This window comes from Osmerus mordax, chromosome 15, assembly GCF_038355195.1.
Source record: "Osmerus mordax isolate fOsmMor3 chromosome 15, fOsmMor3.pri, whole genome shotgun sequence".
NCBI lineage: Eukaryota > Metazoa > Chordata > Actinopteri > Osmeriformes > Osmeridae > Osmerus > Osmerus mordax.
In genome coordinates this window covers 11,665,877-11,687,925 of record NC_090064.1, presented here as the reverse complement: position 1 = coordinate 11,687,925, position 22,049 = coordinate 11,665,877, and the positions used below count along the sequence as shown (strand labels likewise).

General features: G+C 43.2%; 2 protein-coding genes across 2 annotated transcripts; one reads left to right on the top strand and one right to left on the bottom strand.

Annotated features, from left to right (window-relative positions):
* Window positions 1-309: 309 nt before the first annotated feature.
* On the top strand, window positions 310-8,684 carry esco1 (establishment of sister chromatid cohesion N-acetyltransferase 1). Its single transcript, XM_067252222.1, has 9 exons — window positions 310-4,500; window positions 4,622-4,709; window positions 4,871-5,027; window positions 5,121-5,229; window positions 5,388-5,519; window positions 5,868-5,957; window positions 6,130-6,273; window positions 6,394-6,578; window positions 6,907-8,684. Exons 1-9 carry the CDS (start codon window positions 310-312, stop codon window positions 7,073-7,075), a joined length of 5,265 nt encoding a protein of 1,754 aa, XP_067108323.1. The 3' UTR covers window positions 7,076-8,684.
* Window positions 8,685-10,329: 1,645 nt separating this feature from the next.
* On the bottom strand, window positions 10,330-19,315 carry LOC136958001 (oxygen-regulated protein 1-like). The gene is made up of 4 exons (XM_067252221.1): window positions 18,674-19,315; window positions 17,915-18,071; window positions 16,303-17,429; window positions 10,330-13,989 (listed from the first exon to the last, which is right to left on the bottom strand). Exons 1-4 carry the CDS (start codon window positions 19,313-19,315, stop codon window positions 10,330-10,332), a joined length of 5,586 nt encoding a protein of 1,861 aa, XP_067108322.1.
* Between the last annotated feature and the right edge of the window lie 2,734 nt (window positions 19,316-22,049).

Here is a 22,049-nt window from a genome sequence, read left to right as displayed (position 1 = left end):
ACAAACTGGTGAATATGGCTGTTAATTAACTTGCATAACTCAAGGTGAAAGTTTTGGTTTGGTTATTTTAGCGTAATGTGTGTGCCATTGTTGTTTTTGATAACCAAGCCAGCATAGGCGAGAACGACGTACGCTAAGTTAACTTGCTACCTAGCTGTGTTTATATCTTTGCCGCTGGCAGCTAACTGTACAGTACAGGTCTAGAAAACAAGCAAAGTCTAGAGCTGTAAAAGTATGTGATTTGTTCTACAAACTAGATCGTTAGGTTGCCATCTAATCTCTATTATTTCAATATTTCCTTTCAACAGAATGCCAGCCCCTAAAAGAAAGTTGGACTCTCCTGATACAGATGGCAAGAAAATTAAACCGGATCAGAATGATCTTCCTTCACCAATCAAGAATACTACAGCTTCAGAAACATCCAGCACATCAGATGAAACATCAGTCTCAGAGAGGATTACAGTTGCTCCCCGGACTAGAAAGAAGTCTTTAGGGGAGCCAGAAGAGCAAAGCACACCAGTAAACAGTGCCTGCCTCTTCTCTCAGGGGAAAACAACAGAGGTCACCCCCATGCCCAAGCCCAGTTCTCCTGGCAAGAAAGCCAAGCTGCTGAAAGCCACAAGTGCCTCCTGCGGAGAAGCGCTCTCAAAGACGGCCAACTCCAAAGCTGCCCTTAAGAGACCAGCCAGCATCTCTAGAACAGCCTCCACAGAGTCTGACGACGAGATTAGCAGTGAGGGAAGTAAAATCGAGCTGTTCGAAGGGAGAAGTGAGGGAGACAAACCCCGCTGTATCAGAAAATACTCGAATGGAGTGAGAGGAAAGCGCTCTGCTATAGGGTCATCATGTGACCCGAAGGAGGCCAGTGAAGTAGTGCCCCCTGACCCAATACAAATGGATCATAACTATGGAAGGTATTCAACCCCTCCAAGCAGCTGGCCCAAGTCTGGGAGCGAGGGTGAGGAAACAATAAAGGACAGATGTATGGAGCCGACCAAATGCCCAGAGAGCCAAAAAGATGTGAATGTGAAAACTGAAGCACCTGTACTGTTAACATCAGATCCTTCCCCGGAACAGTTGGCAGAGAGAGAGGGAATACTAGAGTTGGCTCACACACCTCTGGAATTAACAGAGACTGGAAGGGTCCAAGAGTCAGAACCGGTCCATGAACAGATAATACCAGGGGAAGAGACACAGGTGAGATCTGAAGCTGTCCCTGAGAAGGTAACTGCTTGTGAAGGGAGCAAAGAGTCAAGTCCTATACTTGAACAAGTCAAACTAAGGGACGAGATCCAAGATGAGGCTCCAGATCCTGTCCCTGTTCAAATAAAAGAGAGAGAAGGAAGAAACAAGTCTGATCCCACACCACAAGTGAATCATAGTGAAGAGACACAGCCAGTGACTTCAGATGCTGTCCCTGAGAATGTGAATGAAGCTCATAAGGAGTCAATTCCTACTCCTCATCAGGTCCATTCTAGTGAAGGACCTAAGGAGTCTACTGATGTCATTGAACAGGTGAGCCCAAATATGATGACCCAGGAGCCGAGTTCCACACCTGAGCAGGGCAAGGAAGAGAAGACATCTGATCCTGATCAAGTTCAACAGAGTGAGGGGACCAGCGACTCGGATCTAGCCCCTGAAGAGACCAAACAGAATGAAAGGACTTTGGATGAGCTTGCCGTTCCAGAAGAGATTTATACGACAGGGATGACACAAGAGTGTAGTTCTTCCCCTGAAACTGTGAGCCACAGTAAGGTGTCACAGGGCATTACATCAGAGGCTCTTCCTGGTCAGGTAAATCATGGTGAACCAACCCAAATGTTTGAAGAAGGGAATCCTAGTGGAGTCACCCAAGAGTCAAATCCCATCTCCGAACAGGGGAACGAAGCTGAAGAGAGGAATGAGTTGAATTCTGTCCCTCCACAACTGAAGCAAAATGAAGCCCAACAGGGCACATCAGATTATGTTCTTGAACAAAGGAAAGAAAGAGGTGATCAGAGTGAGGCAGATGAAGAGGTGATACAAGAGACCGTTTCAGACGATGTGAAGAAGCATGAAGGGATCCCACAGATGCCATCAGATCACATCCCTAAACAAGAGATTGAAGAAGAAAGAGCTCAAAGGTCAGTCCCAGCACCTGGAGAGGTGAATCAGATCGAAGCGAGCAAAGAAGTTAATCCCACTCCTGAAAAACAAATACATCAGAGTGAGGGGACTCCAGAGTTTAAATCAGATCCAACCCCTGAACAGGTGAATCAGATTGAGGAGAGCAAAGATTTGAATCTCAGTCCTGATCATCATTTGAATGCGAGTGAGGGGACTCAGGCGCTGATTTCAGATGCAGTCCCCGGTAACGTGGACGAGGTGAAAGATGTGAATCCCAGTCTTGATCATCAAGGGAATCAGAGTGAGGGGACTGAGTTCAAATCAGATGCTGCCCCTGAACAGGTGAATCAAATTGAAGAGAGCAAAGATTTGAATCTCAGTCCTGATCATCATGTGACTGTGAGTGAGGGGGCTCAGGAGTTGACTTCAGATGCCGTCCCCGATAACGTGGACGAGGTGAAAGGTGAAAAGGTGAAAGATGTGAATCCCAGTCTTGATCATCAAGGGAATCAGAGTGAGGGGACCGAGTTCAAATCAGATGCTGCCCCTGAACAGGTGAATCAGGTGAAAGATGAAAAAGAGTCTGATCCTACTCTTAAACATCAAATGAATCAGAGTGAGTGGACTCAGGAATCAGATCCTGTCCCTGAACAGCAGAGTCAGATTGAAGATAGCAAAGAGTTGAATACAACACCTGAACAAGTGAATCAAAGTGAGGGGACCCAAGAGATAATGCCAGATGCTGTCCCAGATCTGAATCAAAATGAAGGCACACAGGGGCCAAATCCCACATTTGAAAAGGTGAATGAAAGTGAAGGTACTCAGGAGATGAAGCAGGATGCTATGGACAACTCTGCCAATGAAGTCAGTGACAGTCCACCACCTCTTGATACATTGGCTAAAATCATCCAAGAGTCCAATATTTGTGGAGAGCTTTTTCCTGACATAAATGACAGTAGGCCTGAGGTTGTAAATGTGTGTGTTCAAGGCTCTGTAGAGGTCCTGAAGAAAGACAGTGACTTCGAACGCGAAGAGAACCTTGAGTGCCTAGTACCAACCCCCATAATTGTGGAGGACATAGAGATTGGGCACTGTGTTGTGGAGGTGGTGGGGGAGAGCCTGGAAGAGTTGGAGAGTGATCTGGAAATCATAGACCAGAAAATTCAGGCAAAACAAGAATTGCCTCCAGTGATAAGATCAGAGGAAGTAGCATGCAACCAGCAGAAAATCCAGGAACCAAGTACCCAAAATACAGCCCCGGTTTCTTCCAAACAAGGCAGCTCGAATGGTGTATCCACCGAAGTTAAAAAGACAAACGTCAGTGTTGAGAAGAAGTCTAAGAAACAGGAAATGAACCCCCAGGCCAGGACCAAAGCCCGCCTCGCAGCCCTGGCAGAGCAGAAGGCAGCGGCCTCCAAGAAAGCGGCCAATCGACTGAGGCAGCTCAACCTCTTGGCCCTGTGTGAAGAGATAGCTGACGACATCGCCTCCGACAGCATGTTGATCATGGTGAAGGAGGAGCCGTCCGTTCCTCCCATAAAGACTGAACCCGCAGATGTGGAATGCCAGCCATCACTGTCCCCGCCCGTTACCCAGGAAACGGACACCACCTCTGCTGTCCCGACTCCGGCTGGCCCTGAGGAGCGGGTTCCGTCTGCCGTCACTGCCGATGAACCCAAACCAGCACAACTAGCCGAGACCAAGCCCCCTGAGGCTCGGCCGGCTGAAGTCAAGCCCGCAGTGGAGCCGCCGAAGAGGCGCTTCTTCATAAGCCAGGTGACTGTGCCCCTGAAAACCAACGAGAAGAAGAAGCTGACCCGCTTCCAGCGGCTGCGGCAGGTCGAGCTGCAGCGGGAGAAGATGTCGTGGACCAGGGTGAAGAAGCTCAAATCGGACCAGGCCAATCAGAAGATGGCTCCGGAGATGGATGTGAAACCCGCCTTGTCATCACTGTGCGCTCCCGCTACTCCAGCAGCGTCCCCGGTGGCCAAAACCTCCCCCCTCACGCCTGCGCCCAGTCCCAGTCCGGCTGCACCCAAGACAGCTCCCGCTCCCTCTCCAGCTTCCACCAGCAAGGCTGCAACACCTAAAGTTGAACCCCCTAAAGTTGAGCCCCCAAAACCGACCCCCACGCAGGGACCTACCGTCAGAGTTACCAGAAGTGGTCCTAAGAGAGGCCTGCCAGCGGTACCTCCGCCCATGCCCAATGGGCTGACCAAACAGAAACCCAAGCCTGAGGTGGACTATAAGCCTTACAGACCCAGACCCAGGTACTCCGCTGACGACTTTGAGCTGGACGGCATGGACGACGAACCCAAACCCCTAGTCAAGAAGCTAGTCGTGCCAGTGCCAGCGCAAGTGGCACTCATGACTTCGAAGAACGGCAAGCCAGAGGTAATTGTCAAGCTCCTTTTCATACAGCCACTTTGAAAATGATTGACTCGGAAATGTGTGCTAACTATGCAGTCTGTGATGTGCAATGTTTCAAAGTGATTTCCTAACCATTCGTTTACAGATATCGACAAGGAAGGTACTTACCCCTCCTCCTAAAGAGGCTCAGAGAGGCCCTATCGACAAACAGAAGCACGAAGACAAGCCTGCTGGTATTCTCAACTTCTTTTAATTTATGTGTACTTGTCAGATTTGTTTGTTGTTGTAATCCTTCCTATTAGCTGAACGGCATCCTATCCCACTCAGTGTCATAATACTTTATCTAAGTCACATTTCATGATTTTAATATCTTTCTCTCTTACCATCCTCATAGTTAAAGAGGTTAAGTCACCAGCACCAGATGCCAAGACAACGACGGCTCCACCAGCAACAGCAACAACAGCTTCACAGGAAGCAGCAACAACACAAGCAGCAACAACAACACAAGCAGCAACTACGGAGACAAAGACACCAGAAAAGCCGCTCGACCAGTAAGAATCCTTCACAAACTGAATACGCCATTCACAGACGCATTATTTGCCAAAACATTCAGGACACTTCACCGTGAATGCCTTCTGTTGCAGAGGGAAGGTTGAGGCAGGAGAGAACAGTGCTCCCCTCTCTGACGCACATCTCCAGAAAGAAGTGAAGAAGCTAAAGGAGGCAGACAAAGACGGAACTCAAACCATCATTGTGAGTTAACCGAATCATGTTTAACACTTCCCTCATTGTAATGAATGTGAACTATGGTGGACCGTCAGGGCTGGGATCACGGCTGGTGCAGAGCTGATTGTGTGTGTTTGCTTGTGTGTGTGTTTGCTTGTGTATGTGTGTTGTTTGACAACTCCTAGGATGCTGGGCAGAAGCACTTTGGCGCTGTGGCCTGCAGTGTTTGCGGGATGCTGTACTCTGCTGCCAACCCTGAAGACGAGTCCCAGCATCTGCTCTTCCACAACCAGTTCATCAGCGCTGTCAGATACGTGGTGAGAGGGACACGTCGCTCACTGCCATGCATTCATGTGCCAGCTGCTCACTCTGTACCACACGCCACGCTTAGTCTTTTAACACGTCTCTCTTTCTTTCCATCTCTGTAACACACAGTCCATCTCTGTAACACATAGTCCATCTCTCTAACACAGTCCATCTCTAGCTCTCATGTCATCCTCATTGATGGACCACATACAAATTCCCACATAAATAATGCTAAATACTCCAGATTAAATGCAGGGTAGGTAATGTTTTGGATTGGATACTTTCAAACTCGCAAAATGGCTAGTTTCGCAAAATTTACCAACCCTGCATTTACTTTGAACCCACCATGTGTTCGACAGGGATGGAAGAAAGAGAGGATTCTGGGGGAGTACCCTGATGGCAAGATCATTCTGGTCCTTCCTGATGACCCCAAGTATGCCCTGAAGAAGGTATGTTTGCTATGCTCTTACTCTCAAACGACAACTTGAAATTACTTTTATATGGAATACCATTACGGTTATGGAACACAAGTAATCCTAAAATAAGTCTGTCTCGAAATGTGTTGCTCAGCAGTCCTGTGCCAGTTTCTATCCTCACTGAGTGTGCTGGCTGGTTGTGCAGGTTGAGGAGATCAGGGAGATGGTGGACAATGACTTGGGCTTCCAGCAGGTGGAGACCAAGTGTCCGTCCAAGACCAAAACCTTCCTCTTCATCTCCAACGACAAGAAGGTGGCGGGATGCCTTATCGCCGAGCACATTCAGGAGGTAAGTGGTCTGGGATTGTTTGTGAGAATTAATCATTTTAAACAAGGATTCTTAATTTTGAATTGAATCGAGACAGAATTTGCAAATATTTGCATATAATAATTGTGTGTGTGTCTCCAGGGTTACAGGGTGATCGAGGAGCCCAGTCCGGAGGGTTCCGAGGGGGAGAAGGTGATGTTTGAGCGACAGAGAGCATGGTGCTGCTCCACCACCGCCGAGCCAGCCCTCTGTGGGATCAGCCGCATCTGGGTCTTCAGCATGATGAGACGCCAGGGCATCGCATCGCGCATGATCGAGTGTCTCAGGTCCAGAACCTCTCCCAGTAGACACTTTGTTAGTTGAACCCTGCTGGAGTTGATTGAAGAAAAACTACACATTTCAGTTTGGAAAGACACACAGCTCTGAAAGCTCGAAACACGAAATAGTCTCTCACACTATCAGGATGAAGTTATAGCACATGAAACCTGAATCTACAAAGGAATGATAAGAAGTATGCATGTGATACATGTTGTAAACACTGATATTTTTGCTCCTTTCATGATGAGTGACACATTCACTTGTTGACGAACACACACACATCTTGTCTTAACAAAATATCTCAACATGTTTTTTCCGTTCTTTCATCTCACGCAGGAACAACTTTATCTACGGCTCGTACTTGAGCAAAGATGAGATTGCTTTCTCTGACCCTACCCCTGACGGCAAGCTCTTCGCAACGCACTACTGCGGCACCTCTCAGTTCCTGGTGTATAACTTTGTCAGTGGGACACGTTCAACCAAACCAAGCCCCGATGTGGTGTGATGGATCATGTGGCAGGACTGATGTTATCCCAGCCCAGTTGGACTTTCCCACATGGACCAGTATCTGGATCTGTTCATTGACTGTGTCACTGTTTTCTCTTGTGACTCTTAGACTGAGTGGATAATTCATCAGGAGGCGAAAACCTACTGTAATGACATTTGGGGGGAGGGGGGGGGGAATCTTGGTTTTTAATCTCAGGTTGAAAACAACCAGATGTTGTTTGAATTGATTAATTCTCCCTTTAATCCCTGCATAGTATTTTGAAACAAATAATATTTTCTTTATGTGTTTTTTAAGTACAGAAACTGCTTTTATCGGGAGTATTATAGAGTTTACATGCATGAAACTTGACAGCAATAGAGTTCAATGATTATGTCATGATTCAACCTGTTGTTTTGATCCATGAGCACAGGTCAATATTAGAGGTGCACTAAATTTGATTTCACACTTATCCTATGATCTGTGATGGTCAGGCCATATAATACATTTCATGTAGCTTTTACAAAAGGTTGACGTTCACAGATGTCTAAAATCTTTGTACGCTGAGGTGTTGCAGTTACTCTCTGTGAATGTGATTTGATCACTGCAAAGGTTCAAAATATGAAATTTAATGTCACTACTTCTCAAAATAATGTATTCAGTTTTACCTAGCTGTGTTCACTGGTGGTTCTTCTAAATTATGCTGCCATGTATCATGATAATATGTCTTATAGTAACATATCCATTATTAAAATGGTGATCAGCCGCTTTTCATTGTGAGGGACCTGCTCCATTGACAAGATCATTCAAACTCTAAATGGGGCATTTTCCCCTTGAAGTTGCTGTAGAGATCTTACCGAACGTTCTCACACCAAATTGCCTCAGAAGAAGTTACAGTGTAGCCTATTACTGTATTATGTTTAAGTTCCTTACTGTGTGGTTGTGCACATTAACCCTTGTGCTGCCTTCGGGTCACATGACCCAAAGGTTCATAACGAACCATCGTTGTGTTTACCCAATTTTACCCAATACAAAAACAAATAAATATAATTTTCTTTTAACCTTCGAAATGTGGGGTGTCTGAGACAGCCCAATGGTTAAAAGAAAATGCTTCAGTTTGTTTTTGTATGCGGTAAAGTTGTCGCAATACGACGGTGGGTCACAATGACTGATGGGTCAGAATGACCAGAAGATAACACAAGGGTTAAGGATCAAGGATTTGACTGAGGATATGTAAACGTACTTCAATCAGAAACAATGCTCGCATCGACAAAACAACAAACCTTTGTTTACTCGATTTATACTCTCTTTTTTATTTTAGATCTATATAGAATCTATATATGAACATCCAATGTTTATTCCATAAATAAAAAGTTGAATCCATTCTTACTGCATCAAAAGATGCCAAGAATAAAAAGGCTATGATTAATTGGTATTTGAAAGATCGAGAATGCCATCAGAAGGTCAAGTTTGTGTGCATAGTTCAGGCAGATAGTCTGTCAGGTGGAGATGAAAGTTATTCTAGTTTCTATGTGGATTCATCCATTTATGTTGTTCTATCCTCTCAGTTGAAACGTGTAAGAAGATTTGATTTATACAAAGCTGTCATGTAAATAGCTATTTAAAAATAAACTGGAAAATGTTCTTCCTCACTTAATTTTTTAAAACATTTCCTTAGTTGCTTTTTCAGTTTATTGATAAAATGGATGGACACTTGCTTTAAGAATACGTTAACCTCATGGCTCACTGTTGAATGGGTTGACCGTGTCAGCTGATTCCACCTAGTGTTCACAGGTTCATAGTGCAGTGACCAAATCACTAATATACTGTATAACAGAGACCTTAGTCTGATGTCCTTGTTGTGGTGATAATGGTGTGTTCTAGCTTCACAGTAACGGGAGTCATGCGTGTTGTACTAACTTGGATTCCACTTTAAATTAATAATTTCTTCTCACAGGGAAGTAACTTGATTTACTAAGAATCCTCATCATCCTCACCTGCAGTCTCAGGAATGAACCAGACCAGAACCCACCCTGATTCATCCTGGCCCAGGTCTACATGGGAATACCTACAGCGGGGCCTTCATGTTGTTTGTCTTTGTAGAGGGAGACGTAAACACTCTCCCCTGTCTGTACATTCCACAGCTCTCCTGTCACAACACAGGACTGCTGGACAGTTACTTCAGAGAAACAAAAGGCCCTTAGAACAACATGGATACTTCCTCACATGCAGTAGGGAAAGGGAAGGGGGGGGGGCAATGTTGCTCCTCAAGAGCTCCAGGGCTGATGACTCCGTACACCAGATATTTGACAGACACGTTTTTATTGTCACATCTCAAGAAACAAGATATAAACAGATTACACTTCACAGCTGCCAAGTTTAGAAAGGTTTATCTACACATAACATGAAAGGTATGTTATTGCAGGTCTAGTTGCTGCTTAAAAGATAGAAATAAATATCTAAAATTCATTACACTTAAGGGCATAGAGCTGCACATGACACCAAAGAATCAAATATACTACTAATATCTCTCTACTGTGTTTGTGAAGCTATTGATGTTATTAGCCTACTGTATGTATGAGATAACGTAAGTCCAATTACTTTGTGCTGAATAGGATGAAAATAGCATCGCTGACCTTACTGAACCTAACACAAGCCAGATCCTAACAGAGGCACGCTAACCGAGTGAAGGGGATTGGTCCTCACTGTCGTGTGACATCTTTGTGGACCTTATCTGCTCTAAGCGTTTTAACAAGATTACAGTAATACTCAGGATGCTCTTTCTTTGAACAACACACCTACAGTACAAAGAGCTGCCTTCGAGATTGGAAAACACACTGGGTTTTAGGTCCAGTAACAGAAATATTCAACACAACAACTTAATTTGTTCAGCTAATTTAAATCTTAGAAATCTTCAGTCAATAAAGTCAATTATTTATAAACTATTTCCACAATATAAAAATAATGCTTAAAGTTTAGCTCAAAGTTTGTATGTCAAGTTATATCCATTAGAGATTTTTTACAAATTGTACTAAGTGATACCTTTTCTCTTTTTTCTAAATGTATCAGTTTACATATTAATTCATATATTTTGAATGACAAAATGCTACACAGTGTCAAAGCTATATGGCAACATTGAAGTTCAGGCACCAAGTGTCAGAATGATAATCTCATTTTATGAGAATAGTGTAAAATCCTTCACATTCTTCAGGCATACAATACTGTAAGATTGTTAGTTCCCTCTGGCAGGAAGCCTATGTTAATTGTACAGTATGTCACAAGACTGGGCAGTGCTGGCCACAGAAGACATAAAGCATCTCCAGTGCATCTGGCTCCTGAGGTCTTCGATTAACCACAGTCTGACCTTTGAGACCTGTCTGACCTTTCCCAGGCTGCACCACCACAACCACCTGCCCCTCTATGGGGCCATCTTCCAGCGGGTGAACTTTATTATCTTTCATTATCTTGAAGTCGGTAGGGGTGAAAGCAGGCAATTTTCCATTCTTCTCCACCCACGTTTTGGATTCACCTTCCTCAGACTTGTCTTGCTTCTCCGTCATGAGGTCGCCCTTGGCGCCACTCCTGCCCGCTGTCCTCATTTCATCCTGGTAGAGGTCTGAGTCGCTCCCATGGGGCAGAGTGAAGTAGGTACACCTCGGCACCTTTGGCTTCGTTTTGTCCTCCAGTTCAGAAGACAGGTCTTTATTTTGGGTGCTCATGCTGAAGTGAGAGTAAGGGATTTCTTCCTTTGTATCGTCACACTCATTCTCAGTTTTGGTGCACAATTCAGTGCCCTTGTGTATTGCAATTGGTTCTGAGATGGACTTTCTGATCGGGGCATTTTCGTTAAGCAGCCATCTGCCTTTGTCTATTAGGACGCTTTCTCCAGGTCCAACTTGCGCATTGAAGGCAATACACCGCGTTGGTTCACTATAGGACTCGAACGAACTGGTGGCGTTGAAGTATGATAAATCAGACAGCACTTTGCTCTGAGCCATATGGAAAGGGGACAGGATACTTCTGATGGCCCTTTCTCTTAGCCTCTGTTTTGATGGGGATGGTGGTCTTTCCTCATTGCTGTCCTTGACCTCGTCGTCTCTCTTTCCATAGAGCCTTTCGATGGTTCTTCTGACAATTCCCTTGGCAATGGATTTGATCACAGATTCATCTTCACCACTGGACACTTCAGGTGAGACATGTGATCTGTGACCCCCACTGTCTGAAGTCTCAGGTCTAGAGTCAGACAGATCTGAGGTGTTGGGGCTAGGAAGCTGTCTATGGCCATATTGAATATCAGCAATACTTTTAGCCATAAACATCTCTTTTATAGACTGGACTTTGTTTCTCTCAGACTCTCTGGTCAAACAGCCACTGGAATCATAACTGAAGGCTAAAGAGGATGGAGGAGCTGAGTGTGCGGACAAGGCCGAATTAGTTATGCGCATTTCAGAGCTTTCCCTCATGAAATCATCAATCTGGCCTTGCTCATTGGACAGTTGGGATATGTTTGTCAAATCGTCAGCCTCAGATCCAATAGGAGTTTTTATTTGGGCTAATCGTCTTATGCCAGGTGTCTCCACAATCACAGTTTTCCTTTGGTCTGAACCTGATACTTTCTTTTCCAGGATCCCCACTCGTTCTGCAACAGATGGCACTGGCTTTACAACAGAATAACAAGTCTGTTTTTCTTTATTCATTTCATAACGAATTATTGTTGTGTTCTCTTTGTTTGATGTGCAACACATTTTTCCTTCAGTCATTTGGTCATTTATATCCTCTTCAGAAGGTTCTTCCTCTATATAGCTGTCCTGATACTCTGCATTGCTGTCTTCTATGTACTGCTTTGCACTGACATGTTCTTCTTCCGAGCTAGACTGTTCTTCCATACAGGTGGAATGCCTCTCCTCTAAGCTACACAGTTTGTTCTCAAAATTCACAATTTCTGCAGAATCTTGTTCTTCACAGCTGATGTGCTCATTTCCACTGTCTGTTTGATATGTGTCAAAGCTGTAATGCTCTTCTATAGTTCTGGAAATGTTTCTCAAACAGTTTGTATCCTCTATGATTATAATTCTCGGCTCCTCAACAAAGCTTGACAGCTTTTCTCTCACAGTACTGTGACTTTCATTTTCAATGTTCTGCTCCTCATAGGTTTGCACATCAGCATAACCCAAATCATCTGCTTGGCATCCCTCCACATCTAAGTTATCCTTCACCACCTCAAAGGTAGATACCCTCTCCTTGCCAGCTACCTGAAGATCACTATATTTAATCTCCTGAACTTGTTCTTTATTGCTGAGCTGATCCTTGTGAACTTCTTGCTCCTTTTCTGAGCGTGTTTTCTCCTCAAGGCTAAAATCTCTCTCCTCAGTGATAACGTTTAGGTCCTCACATTTCACCTCAGTTTCCTCCTCCTCTTCATCCTCGGGGCTGCAGAGGCTTTCCTCACTGCTTATCCTCTGCTCTAAACATCTAGCAGGGCTTTGTTTGTTTTCTTCATCCTCCAAAGAGTTTAATTGTATTTCTTCAAGGGTCGGAGGACTTTTGTTACTACTGCTAACCTGCAGCTCATTATATTTAACCACAGGCTCCTCTTTCTCAAAGCTAGCCTGCTCCTCCACAGAATGTTCTTCACTGCTTTCACTGAACTTCTGCTCTGGACAGTTATTGAGACCAGGATTCTCATGTTCTTCATCGAATGTGGGATGTTTCTCTGCAGTGGTGGAAGGTTTCTCCTTATTGCTAACCTGCATCATCTTGCTACTCTCAACCTCTGGTATCTCTTCCTCAGATCTCAACTGGTATTCCTCTGGGCTGGACAAGCTATCCTGTCTGCTTCTGTTCAACTCTATAAGGTTATCGTCTGGATCAATACAGCTGGGGTGATCGTCAGAGTTCACTTTTTTATCTTCTTCTAAGTTTTCCCTGTCTATCTTCTCCTTATGGCTTGATGGCAAGTTGAGACGTTTTTCTTCATGTTCCAAGGGGTCAGCAAGACTGTTAGTCTGCTCTTCTTCTGATAACGGATGTTCAGAACAGTTATCTTTGGATGACCGTCTGTCAGAAAGATAGATTTTGTCTTCTTTTAAGATTTGATTGCCTGGGTACATTTGCTTTTGTCTATGGCTTAAACAGTCTGTGTTTGGAGATACCCTCATGTCAATCACCTCTTTGGCATGCTGAATATTCATGAATTGCTTTATGATGGATTTCACATCGACGTTAGGTTCTTCATTACAAATGCCTTTGTCGACATTGACGATTTGTTCCTGAAGGATTGAGGTTGAATGGCCATTTATTTCACTGTCTTTTATAACTTCCATAGATTTTTCTCTTTCATCACTCTCCATTTCTACAATCACAGGAAGAGCTGCCAACTCCTCCTTTAGTTCTTCAGGCATATCAAACTCTTTAATTAGCTCATTGATAATGTTCTCATCATTGCAAAGCTCTTCCTTCTGGCATGGCCCAATTAAGACATTGTGCTCTGAACTATTGGGTGTTGAGCTACGACTTTTGATTTTGTCGCTGAGTTCCTGAAACCCCCTCCAACTTTGTAGCAGTTGTATGGAGGCCGACCTCTGCAAATCTGTCAAGCTAGCTTGCAACTTGTCAGCATCCTCCATACTAGCGATTTCTCTCAGAGTCTCAATCATTTTCAAAGCCTCAGCACAGCTTACACTGTTAGCATTTAATTCATGCGTGTTAAAGTTAGCAATGCCTTCCTTTAGTGTCATAACAGTTAAAAATGCCAGGAGAGCTTTAGAGGAAGACCCGAATGTAGAGGCCACATGGGAAGAGAAGTCTGGTAAACTGTTAGACTTCTCCAGGCAGGACCGACGTTTGTTCTGTGTCAACTGTCTAATTGACTGAATGGAGTAGCAGAGTTTCTCAAGCACAGGCTTTGTATCAGGCTGGCCAGTCAGTATAAATGACTGTGGCGTAATGTGTACTATTGTTGAGGGCTTAACTTCTGTTGCTGTCATAGTATCTCCTACTCTGGTCTTGCTTACTTTATCTTCCTTATTCATCTTTTGTTTAGTATTTCGTAACGTGGGACTAGGAAGTGGCGATGTATTTTCCAAAGATGCACTGGTAGACTTTGGCGTCAATTTAGGTGAAATCCCAGTTTGTAGTTTTCTTCTCAGTGAGGGTGTCTTTTGATCAGCTGTGTTGTCCAATGAGTGATTTCGAGTCAATGATTTCTTCTTCAATTTCATTTTTGTAGGTGGTGACACAATTTCCAAAGACTGAGAATAGGGTGAAAGTCTCTTTGGTAAAAGATTTTTGCGTGGTGCTGGTATCTTGTTGGTTCCAGGATTTGTGGGTAATTGGGTAGTTTTATCAAGTGAGGGATTGTTAGGTAACCCTGTAGTTTCCAATGGGTGATTTCTTTGTAGTGGTGATTTTTCCAATGTTGGACTGTTACTAACTTGAGTCTTTACTGTCATAGGATCACTCTGTAATTCAGATTTCTCTGAAGAAGCCTTTCTAGCTGACAGTGTTCTTTCCAGTGAGAGATTACTGACTAATCGTGTCTTTTTCACTGAAGGTTTTGGAGACAATTGGGGATCTGTCTGAGTGGTGACCAATAGTGGTTTGACTGATTTCTTTTCTAATGGGCGGTCAGTTGGTGATGGAGCCTCCTCCGATGAAGGACTAATTGACAGTCTACCCTCTGACACCAGACTGCTAGGCGGTGAAGAAAGGATATATGAGGGACTACTAGCTAATGAGGACATATCTAAGATGATATGGGACTGCGGTGTCTTTTCCACTGAGGTATTAGTAGGTATACATTTTCTTTCAGATGAGAGACAGGACTGTGGAGTATTTGCTACTGCTGTTTCGACCGGAGTTGGTGCTTCTTTTTTTGATGTGTCACTGGTTAATGCTGATTTCTCCACAGAAGCTTTCCTCTGAAACATTTTCCTTTCCAGTGAGAGATTACTGACCAATCGAGTTTTCTTTACAGAAGAGTTTCTGAATAGTGATGTGTCGTTCAGAATAGGTTGATTGGATATTTTTGTTTTTTCATTCGTTGGTGATGAAGCTTCATCTGAAAAGTGGTTCATTGATGCTGGCATGTCCTCTGATGCAAGACTACTGGGTGATGAAAACATGTAGTACGAGGGACTACTAGCTACTGAAGTCAAATCCAAAACACTGGCAGGAGGTGCAGGTTCTTCCCCAGTGGGCTCAGTACATTGTGAAGTCTTCTCCATTGAGAAACTGTTGGAGGGTGTCCTCTTTTGTGCTGATATTTTAATAGGAATTCCTGCGTTTTCCGAAGATGGACTGTCTGAATGCCTGGTGGGAGCATTTTGACCTTGGGCAATTGGATCATTAGAATGCAAAGTTTGATCACTTATTGATGGAGTCTTTTCACTTAACAGACTTTCTCCCAATGCTTTGTTTTCTGGTGGTAGGTTCTCCTTTATTGTTACATATGGTGAAGGAAGTCTTTCCAAGAATGGGACATTTGGTGTTTTTTCTTTGTCTGCGATTACCACTTCACAATTAATTTCTGACACCTCTGAAACACCTCCCTTTAGATCCATCTGTGAATTTTCTTCTGGGTACACAGTTGGCCTAGGTTGAGCTAACTCCAGCCAGTGTTCAACATATTCATTGACAACAGAGGGGTATGATTCTAGTTCTGGCAGTGATGCACTCTCAGTTTTTTTGTCAACCTCTGTCTCTTCATGCACAGTCATCCGTCTCTTCAGTGTTTCTTTACCTTGGGTCTCTTCAGAGTGTGAAACATTTAACATATTACTCTTGAAGAGGACTGAAGTTTCATTTTCAAAAACATTCTGCTGTTTCACAGGTGATGACTCATTTGGGGTTTCATTGTTGAACTGAGTCACAATCTCAGGCAATTTTGAGGTTGTTGTTTTCATACTGCCATTACCAGATGTTTTTCGTTTCTTTTTTAGCTTGAATAGACTTTTGACTGTTTTTGGCCTAAATCCATAAATTTTCTTTAACGATGCAACGCTAGAAAAAACTGTTTTGGCTTTTTTGTCAGGAACATCGGCATTACTTGGTTTTCGCCTTTTTTCTGGGGTCATACTCTGACGAGAATGGTTCTTTTTAGCTTTGGGTTTTGAGGAAAGACGCTGGGCTTTTTTGATGGCCTTGAAGGGTGAGTTTTCTTTGCCAGACACTTTGTTTTTTGAAGGGTTAGAGAGTTGATCCTTTAAGACCTTTACTGCTTTGCGTTTTTGAGATGGTAAATTACCTACTTTTCTAGTTTTCAGTTGCTTGGTGGTGAGCTCAGAAGATGTGTCATCGGTCTTCCACACATTGAGTGATTCTGAAGCTGTAGAGGGTCTTCCCAGCTCTGTTTCAAAGTCATAACTAGATGAGAAGTGTGCTGTATCTGAGGTGGCTGGTCGCCCATAAAGCAGGCCATACATTGAAACACCCTGTACACTAAACTGGCTATTTGCCAGAGAGTTATCTCGACAGGTCTGCTGCTCGTATATGTGTAAAACTGTCTCAGTGATTTCTCCCCCACTGTCATCCATCTGTAAGATCTCAGCCTCCCCTGCAGATTTCAAACTGCTTGGGTTTCTATTGTAACTGTTGACATCCAAGGAGCTGACTCTCCTGGGTTTGGGCACTGGCCTGGTGCTGCACTGTCTGACCATGCAGTACTCCTCTGTCACCTTCCCAGTTCCAGTATCCTCTCTATAAGAATACGAGCCAACCGTGTTCTGCTGGATCTCATCTGGTTTCACTGTTTTAATACTCTCCAATGAGGCTTGGTTCTGTCTAGATCTCCTGGGCCCTGGTGTTGGAGCTCTCCTGGGAAAGACCACATCTGCCTGGTCCTCGGATTCCTCCTCCTCATTCCCACCCTTGCTTGTGAGTCCATTTTCCGGTGGCAAATGATCGTCATCATCTTTGAAGTTGTGTTTGTTGATTGTGTCAGTGGAGGTTGAGTTTTGTGGTTCTAAGGTGCCGCCCTCTGGGTCAGACTCAGGCAATGAGGACACGCTGAGCTGGTTGGCCACGCTGGATCTGGTCAGGGTGGTCGTCCAATGGACTGTCTCCTCCTCTTTGATAGTCAGGCGTACCTTCATCTCCACTGTCATACTACCATCCTGGTTAACCCGAAAGGACTTTTCAATGTCATCATCTTCGGGCATGCAGCTTTCCATCCCTTCCACCCCTTCCTCCAGACAGATGTCTCCCTCCGTTTCTGCGACAGACTCCAACAGTTGACCAGTTTCCATTTCCCCAGAGTTACTGGGAAAGTCACAGAGACTTCCGGCAACGGAGTTGTGTATCTGATTGACAAAGTATCTCTCTGACGATGAGGAGAAGTTCCTTGACTTACTGCCACTGGACATGGTTTTCTTTTTCCCTTTGGAGAGATTGATAGGAGCAGAAGAGTTGAGAGTGCATGTCGAGAGGCAGACGGGTCACACCAGATCCATGGATTTTTGGAGGATATTCCAGAATTATTAAAAAAAGAAAGATAAGAAAAATAAAGTTAAAAGGTACTGGGGTGAGGAAACCAGTGCCACAATCTACACAGCTCATACTGCTAATGACTGGCTGGCAATTGATAGAGTATGTAGGTCACCCATGGTATTATGGATGATATTCATGTCTCAGCACCTTCCCTCTTATCGTGTGAGTAGACTGGGAGGGGCAAGCTTATAGTCAGGCAGACAGCTAGACTGTACTGTATATGTCAAGCAGGGGCTAGTTATTTATGCATTAAATGTGAGGACGATGTTAACTGACTGGGAAAGGAATTGATAGTACTTCACTTACAAGTTACCAATTGAATTCTATATTTTTATTTGAAAAATGTGTTTGTGATGTAAACATAGTTAGACTTACGAATTGCATGTTTCTTTCTTTTGGGTGCCATACGACTGGCAGGAAGCCATGTTGGAGTAATTGATTTCTGGGTGTTGTAGTTGGCAGATTTGAAGGCCTCCCGGCCTGTGGCCACAACTTTTCCAGAGCACAAGATCAAGGCTGGGAGGCCATCCACCTGTGTGGCAGAATGACAAAGATATACATTGTTTTTAAATGAATTATATAAAGTCACTGTTCTTAAAGACAACTTTAGAAATGTCTGAAATCTTTTAATCTTTATATTTTAAAATTCATCTAATTCCATACCAATACATTCTAGTTTTAATAGCTTTTTTTGTAATGACCAGCTAAACATGATTGTTGGTTGATGTATGACATTCAAACCAACAAACCTCAGGAAAACCCCTTCCATTGGTCCAACAGTATCCTTGAAGGCCTTACCATATAACAGTCATCAATAGGATGAGCCAACTACAAAGGAGCTTAACATGCAGCCTGTTTTCTGTCAGTTATTTATGGTTCACCCATTCAGGGTAAGGAAACAAGGTACTAACCGTCATCAGAAATGGCACACTGTGTGAGGTAACAATTAATGATAACCCAGAATCAAACACATAAGAGTCTGGGGTGAGATTCACATGTTGGTTAGTTAAAATAATGCTAAAATATGAAACCACAGACAATAGTGTAATCTATACTGTGTAAACTTAACCTATGAGGCAAGAATGACATCAGCTGCTAACCATGTGTTCAAATCAGATGAGTAAAAGCACTCACTCGTCCTCCATCAGGTGTGTGTAGTTTAACCACGGGAAACTGCATCAGTTCTGATACGTAATCCAACAGCGATTCAAAGGTGGGTGTTGTCCTCCTCTGGAGCATCACTGTGTGTTTCACACTGGGATCCCCGTTCCTGAACACTGTCAGCTTCTTGGGGGGCCTCGCAACCCCCGGTTCCTGCTTACGCTTGGGCCGACCTGGGTACTTCCTGGCCAGTTGTAGGGCCTGACGCCGGGCACTGATTGGCCTGGCATGGTACCAGGGTGGTGGCTTCTTATTGGCCAATGCTAGATTGATAGGTTTGACCTTCCGCTGGTCAGAGCAGATGTAGGCCTTCCCATCCTCCAGTTCATCCAAGTTATGCACAGCATGCACCCCTCGTGGGGTTGTGATGTTCCTCACCCCAAAGGGCAACGGGACCTTTTTGGAGAGGCTGTCCAGAAGTGCATCAAAAGTCTTAAAGGTGCGGCTGTTGATGACCATGCGCAGGCCATTGAACTGAGGGTCCCCACTCTTGTAGAAGCACACCCTCTTGGAAGCAATGGAGTCGATGATGTAGGGCTGGCGGGAGGTGGTCACTGAGTGCCCGCTTCCGGATGACTGGTCCGGAAAGGCCTTGCGAGGTGCCATTTCACTCATGATGATTTGCTAGGATGAGAGAAGTGGAGAAACAGTTATGAGTAGCCTAATAAAAAGTATGTATTCAGGGAAATGTATGTAGGGAAGTCAGGTGGCTGAGCGGTGAGGGAGTCGGGCTAGTAATCTGAAGGTTGCCAGTTCGATTCCCAGCCGTGCCAAATGAGGTTGTGTCCTTGGGCAAGGCACTTCACCCTACTTGCCTCGGGGGGAATGTCCCTGTACTTGCTGTAAGTCGCTCTGGATAAGAGCGTCTGCTAAATGACTAAATGTAAATGTAATGTATTAACTTGCTTATCAGCCACAGGCAAGTGTCTGTGGTAAATCAAGTGTCTGCTCACTTTTGCTGCTCAAGCTGCTTAAGCCCACAATATAGTATTCTCCCAACACCTATGCGTATTGTTTCCACTTATAGTACAACCAAAAGCAATACACTGCAGTCAGAGCATCAAAGAATTATAAACTGTCTAGAGAAAAAAATAAGTGTCTTGAATAAATATTGATAAAGCAAATTCCTCATTACAAATTATGACTTTCTTTTCATTGTTTTTAATTTATATGTATTTACAAAACAGAATTGATCTCATCATATTATCCTGCATTAAGTCGATAATAATAATAGTATTCTAAATAGCTCACGTGACATCTCAAGGACACTTGTTGTTGACTTCAAGGTGCTGCTGTTGCTACCCTCAGGTTGAACAGATTGACTACTGGGCACTTTGCCAAGCCATTGACACATTCAATTACTTAATTACCTACTATGGTTAGGACTTGCATGCTACTAAGAGAAACATTTCAAGTACCATTACAACATAAAATAATCAGAACTAGCTAAAAAGGTTGATTACCTGATTATGTCATCTTAAACATGACACAGTTTATATAACCTTGAAAACAATAATTTGCAACGTATATATTTACATTTTTACATTTAGTCATTTAGCAGACGCTCTTATCCAGAGCGACTTACAGTAAGTAAGGCAAGTAAATATATTTGGCACAAATATCACCTCACTCACTCTTTTGTATTTGTTACAAAATATCAATGACTTAAATACTTTAACAACGGTTTTAAAAAAATTGTTCAAGAACGTTTCTACTGTAGACATAAAAGAAACCAACAACAGACTATCAACACCAAGAAATACATAACATCATTGCACAACTGATTCAGTTTAAGAATACAACACAAGATTTAAGATATACATACAGAACATGATCAATCAAAATGAACTCACCTATATATATAATTATATATAGAATCCCACCCGTTTTGAGTATCCATTAAATGTTGTTCGGGACTCTACTTCATGACTACTGTTAAAGCAACTGCGCTTGAGCCAGGGCTTATTTTGGGGAGGTACCATCATGGTTAATTTGCTTAATCTTTGTTTCAAGTTAATCTTCTCTACGACAGTGTTGTGTGTGAGGAGTCCTTACTGGAAGAGCATGTATGGGACAAACACACAATATCACTGCTGGATAAAAGAATGGGTTTAATTCTCTGATGACTCTTATTGTTGATAATAGTGATCATTTGATTAAATCAACAATTAAATAAAGTAGAACAATTCTACCGGGAAGTAATTTATTAGCTTGGATATTGCATACTTTAATTATTTGCTTGAATGTATTAGACAGTATATTGATTGCAATTAGATGAAGATTTTTGCTGACACACTAATAAAAACAATTTGTAACATCCCTGCTGTACATGCCTAATTGAGATACTACTGAGTTACTACTGAAATTAATGAGAAATCCTTTTCACTTATTCATCACAACACACAACATTTACAGAAAACAACTCATATAAGCCTGGGTTCCCCCATTAAAAGAAAGCAGGACTCTCAAGTTTGACCAATAAACAGCAGATTGTACAAGCTGTACAAGTTGTAATTTCAAGATGTAATCTCATTGGTTGCTTCATTAGATAATAAGGATTAGGGGGCTTTCCATTACGACGACCCTCTGTGAGTTAGGCTTCATTTTCAACGAGAGAGGTGTGGATGACACGCAATGCCATCTTGGTTAAAAGTTGACTAACCTTCTCCCACATTTAATAGTTTGTGTTCCCCCTTAAATAACAGGAATTTCGTTAACTGTTAGTTATAGATTGATAATTGTAAAAAGTGTATTTTGATACAACTAGATTTTATAATGTATTATTAATAAAACATGTTAATACTGTATATTTATTGTTTCACATAGAAAGCCACATAGATATCTTAGAAGGTTGGATTGCAACACAAAGGGTATTCTTGGCAAAACAGTTTTACTTCACTGAAGTTAGGCAACACCTACTAAAACTGCACTGCCTCTATTTATAGAAAAAAGAGATTACATAGGATGACTTCACCTCTCACTAAACCTGGAGGCAAAAGGTAGGGACCACGGAGGAATCACAAACAGATTCCTCATTGAACATGTCTTCAATTCAAATTTAAATGCAAAAAGCTAACACATCACAAAGAAATTGACATTTGTGTGTGTGTCCCTACTGTATACTTGTGTGGGTGCAAATGTGTGTGTGTGTGTGTGTGTGTGTGTTACATGTTCCAGGAAAGAATTCCCGCTGAACTCAACCAGACCAACCTGGAAGAATTCAGGAATGCCACAGCATGGTCTCTACGCACCCACTGCACTCACCCGTTCCCAAAACAACAAGGAGCACAAAAATGTGAAAAATCCTTAAAAGGAAGTTGGATGGAACAATGGAGGAAGCCCTCAGAGT

Coding starts and splice junctions, on each gene's coding strand:
- LOC136958001 (XM_067252221.1), bottom strand. CDS start 19,315: ATGAGTGAAATGGCACCTCGCAAGGCCTTTCCGGACCAGTCATCCGGA. Junction 17,430..17,914: donor AAGAAAGAAACATGCAATTC/GTAAGTCTAACT, acceptor ATCTCTCCAAAG/GGAAAAAGAAAACCATGTCC. Junction 13,990..16,302: donor AGCAACTGAAAACTAGAAAA/GTAGGTAATTTA, acceptor ATTACGCCACAG/TCATTTATACTGACTGGCCA.
- esco1 (XM_067252222.1), top strand. CDS start 310: ATGCCAGCCCCTAAAAGAAAGTTGGACTCTCCTGATACAGATGGCAAG. Junction 4,501..4,621: donor CGAAGAACGGCAAGCCAGAG/GTAATTGTCAAG, acceptor ATTCGTTTACAG/ATATCGACAAGGAAGGTACT. Junction 5,520..5,867: donor TCAGCGCTGTCAGATACGTG/GTGAGAGGGACA, acceptor TGTGTTCGACAG/GGATGGAAGAAAGAGAGGAT.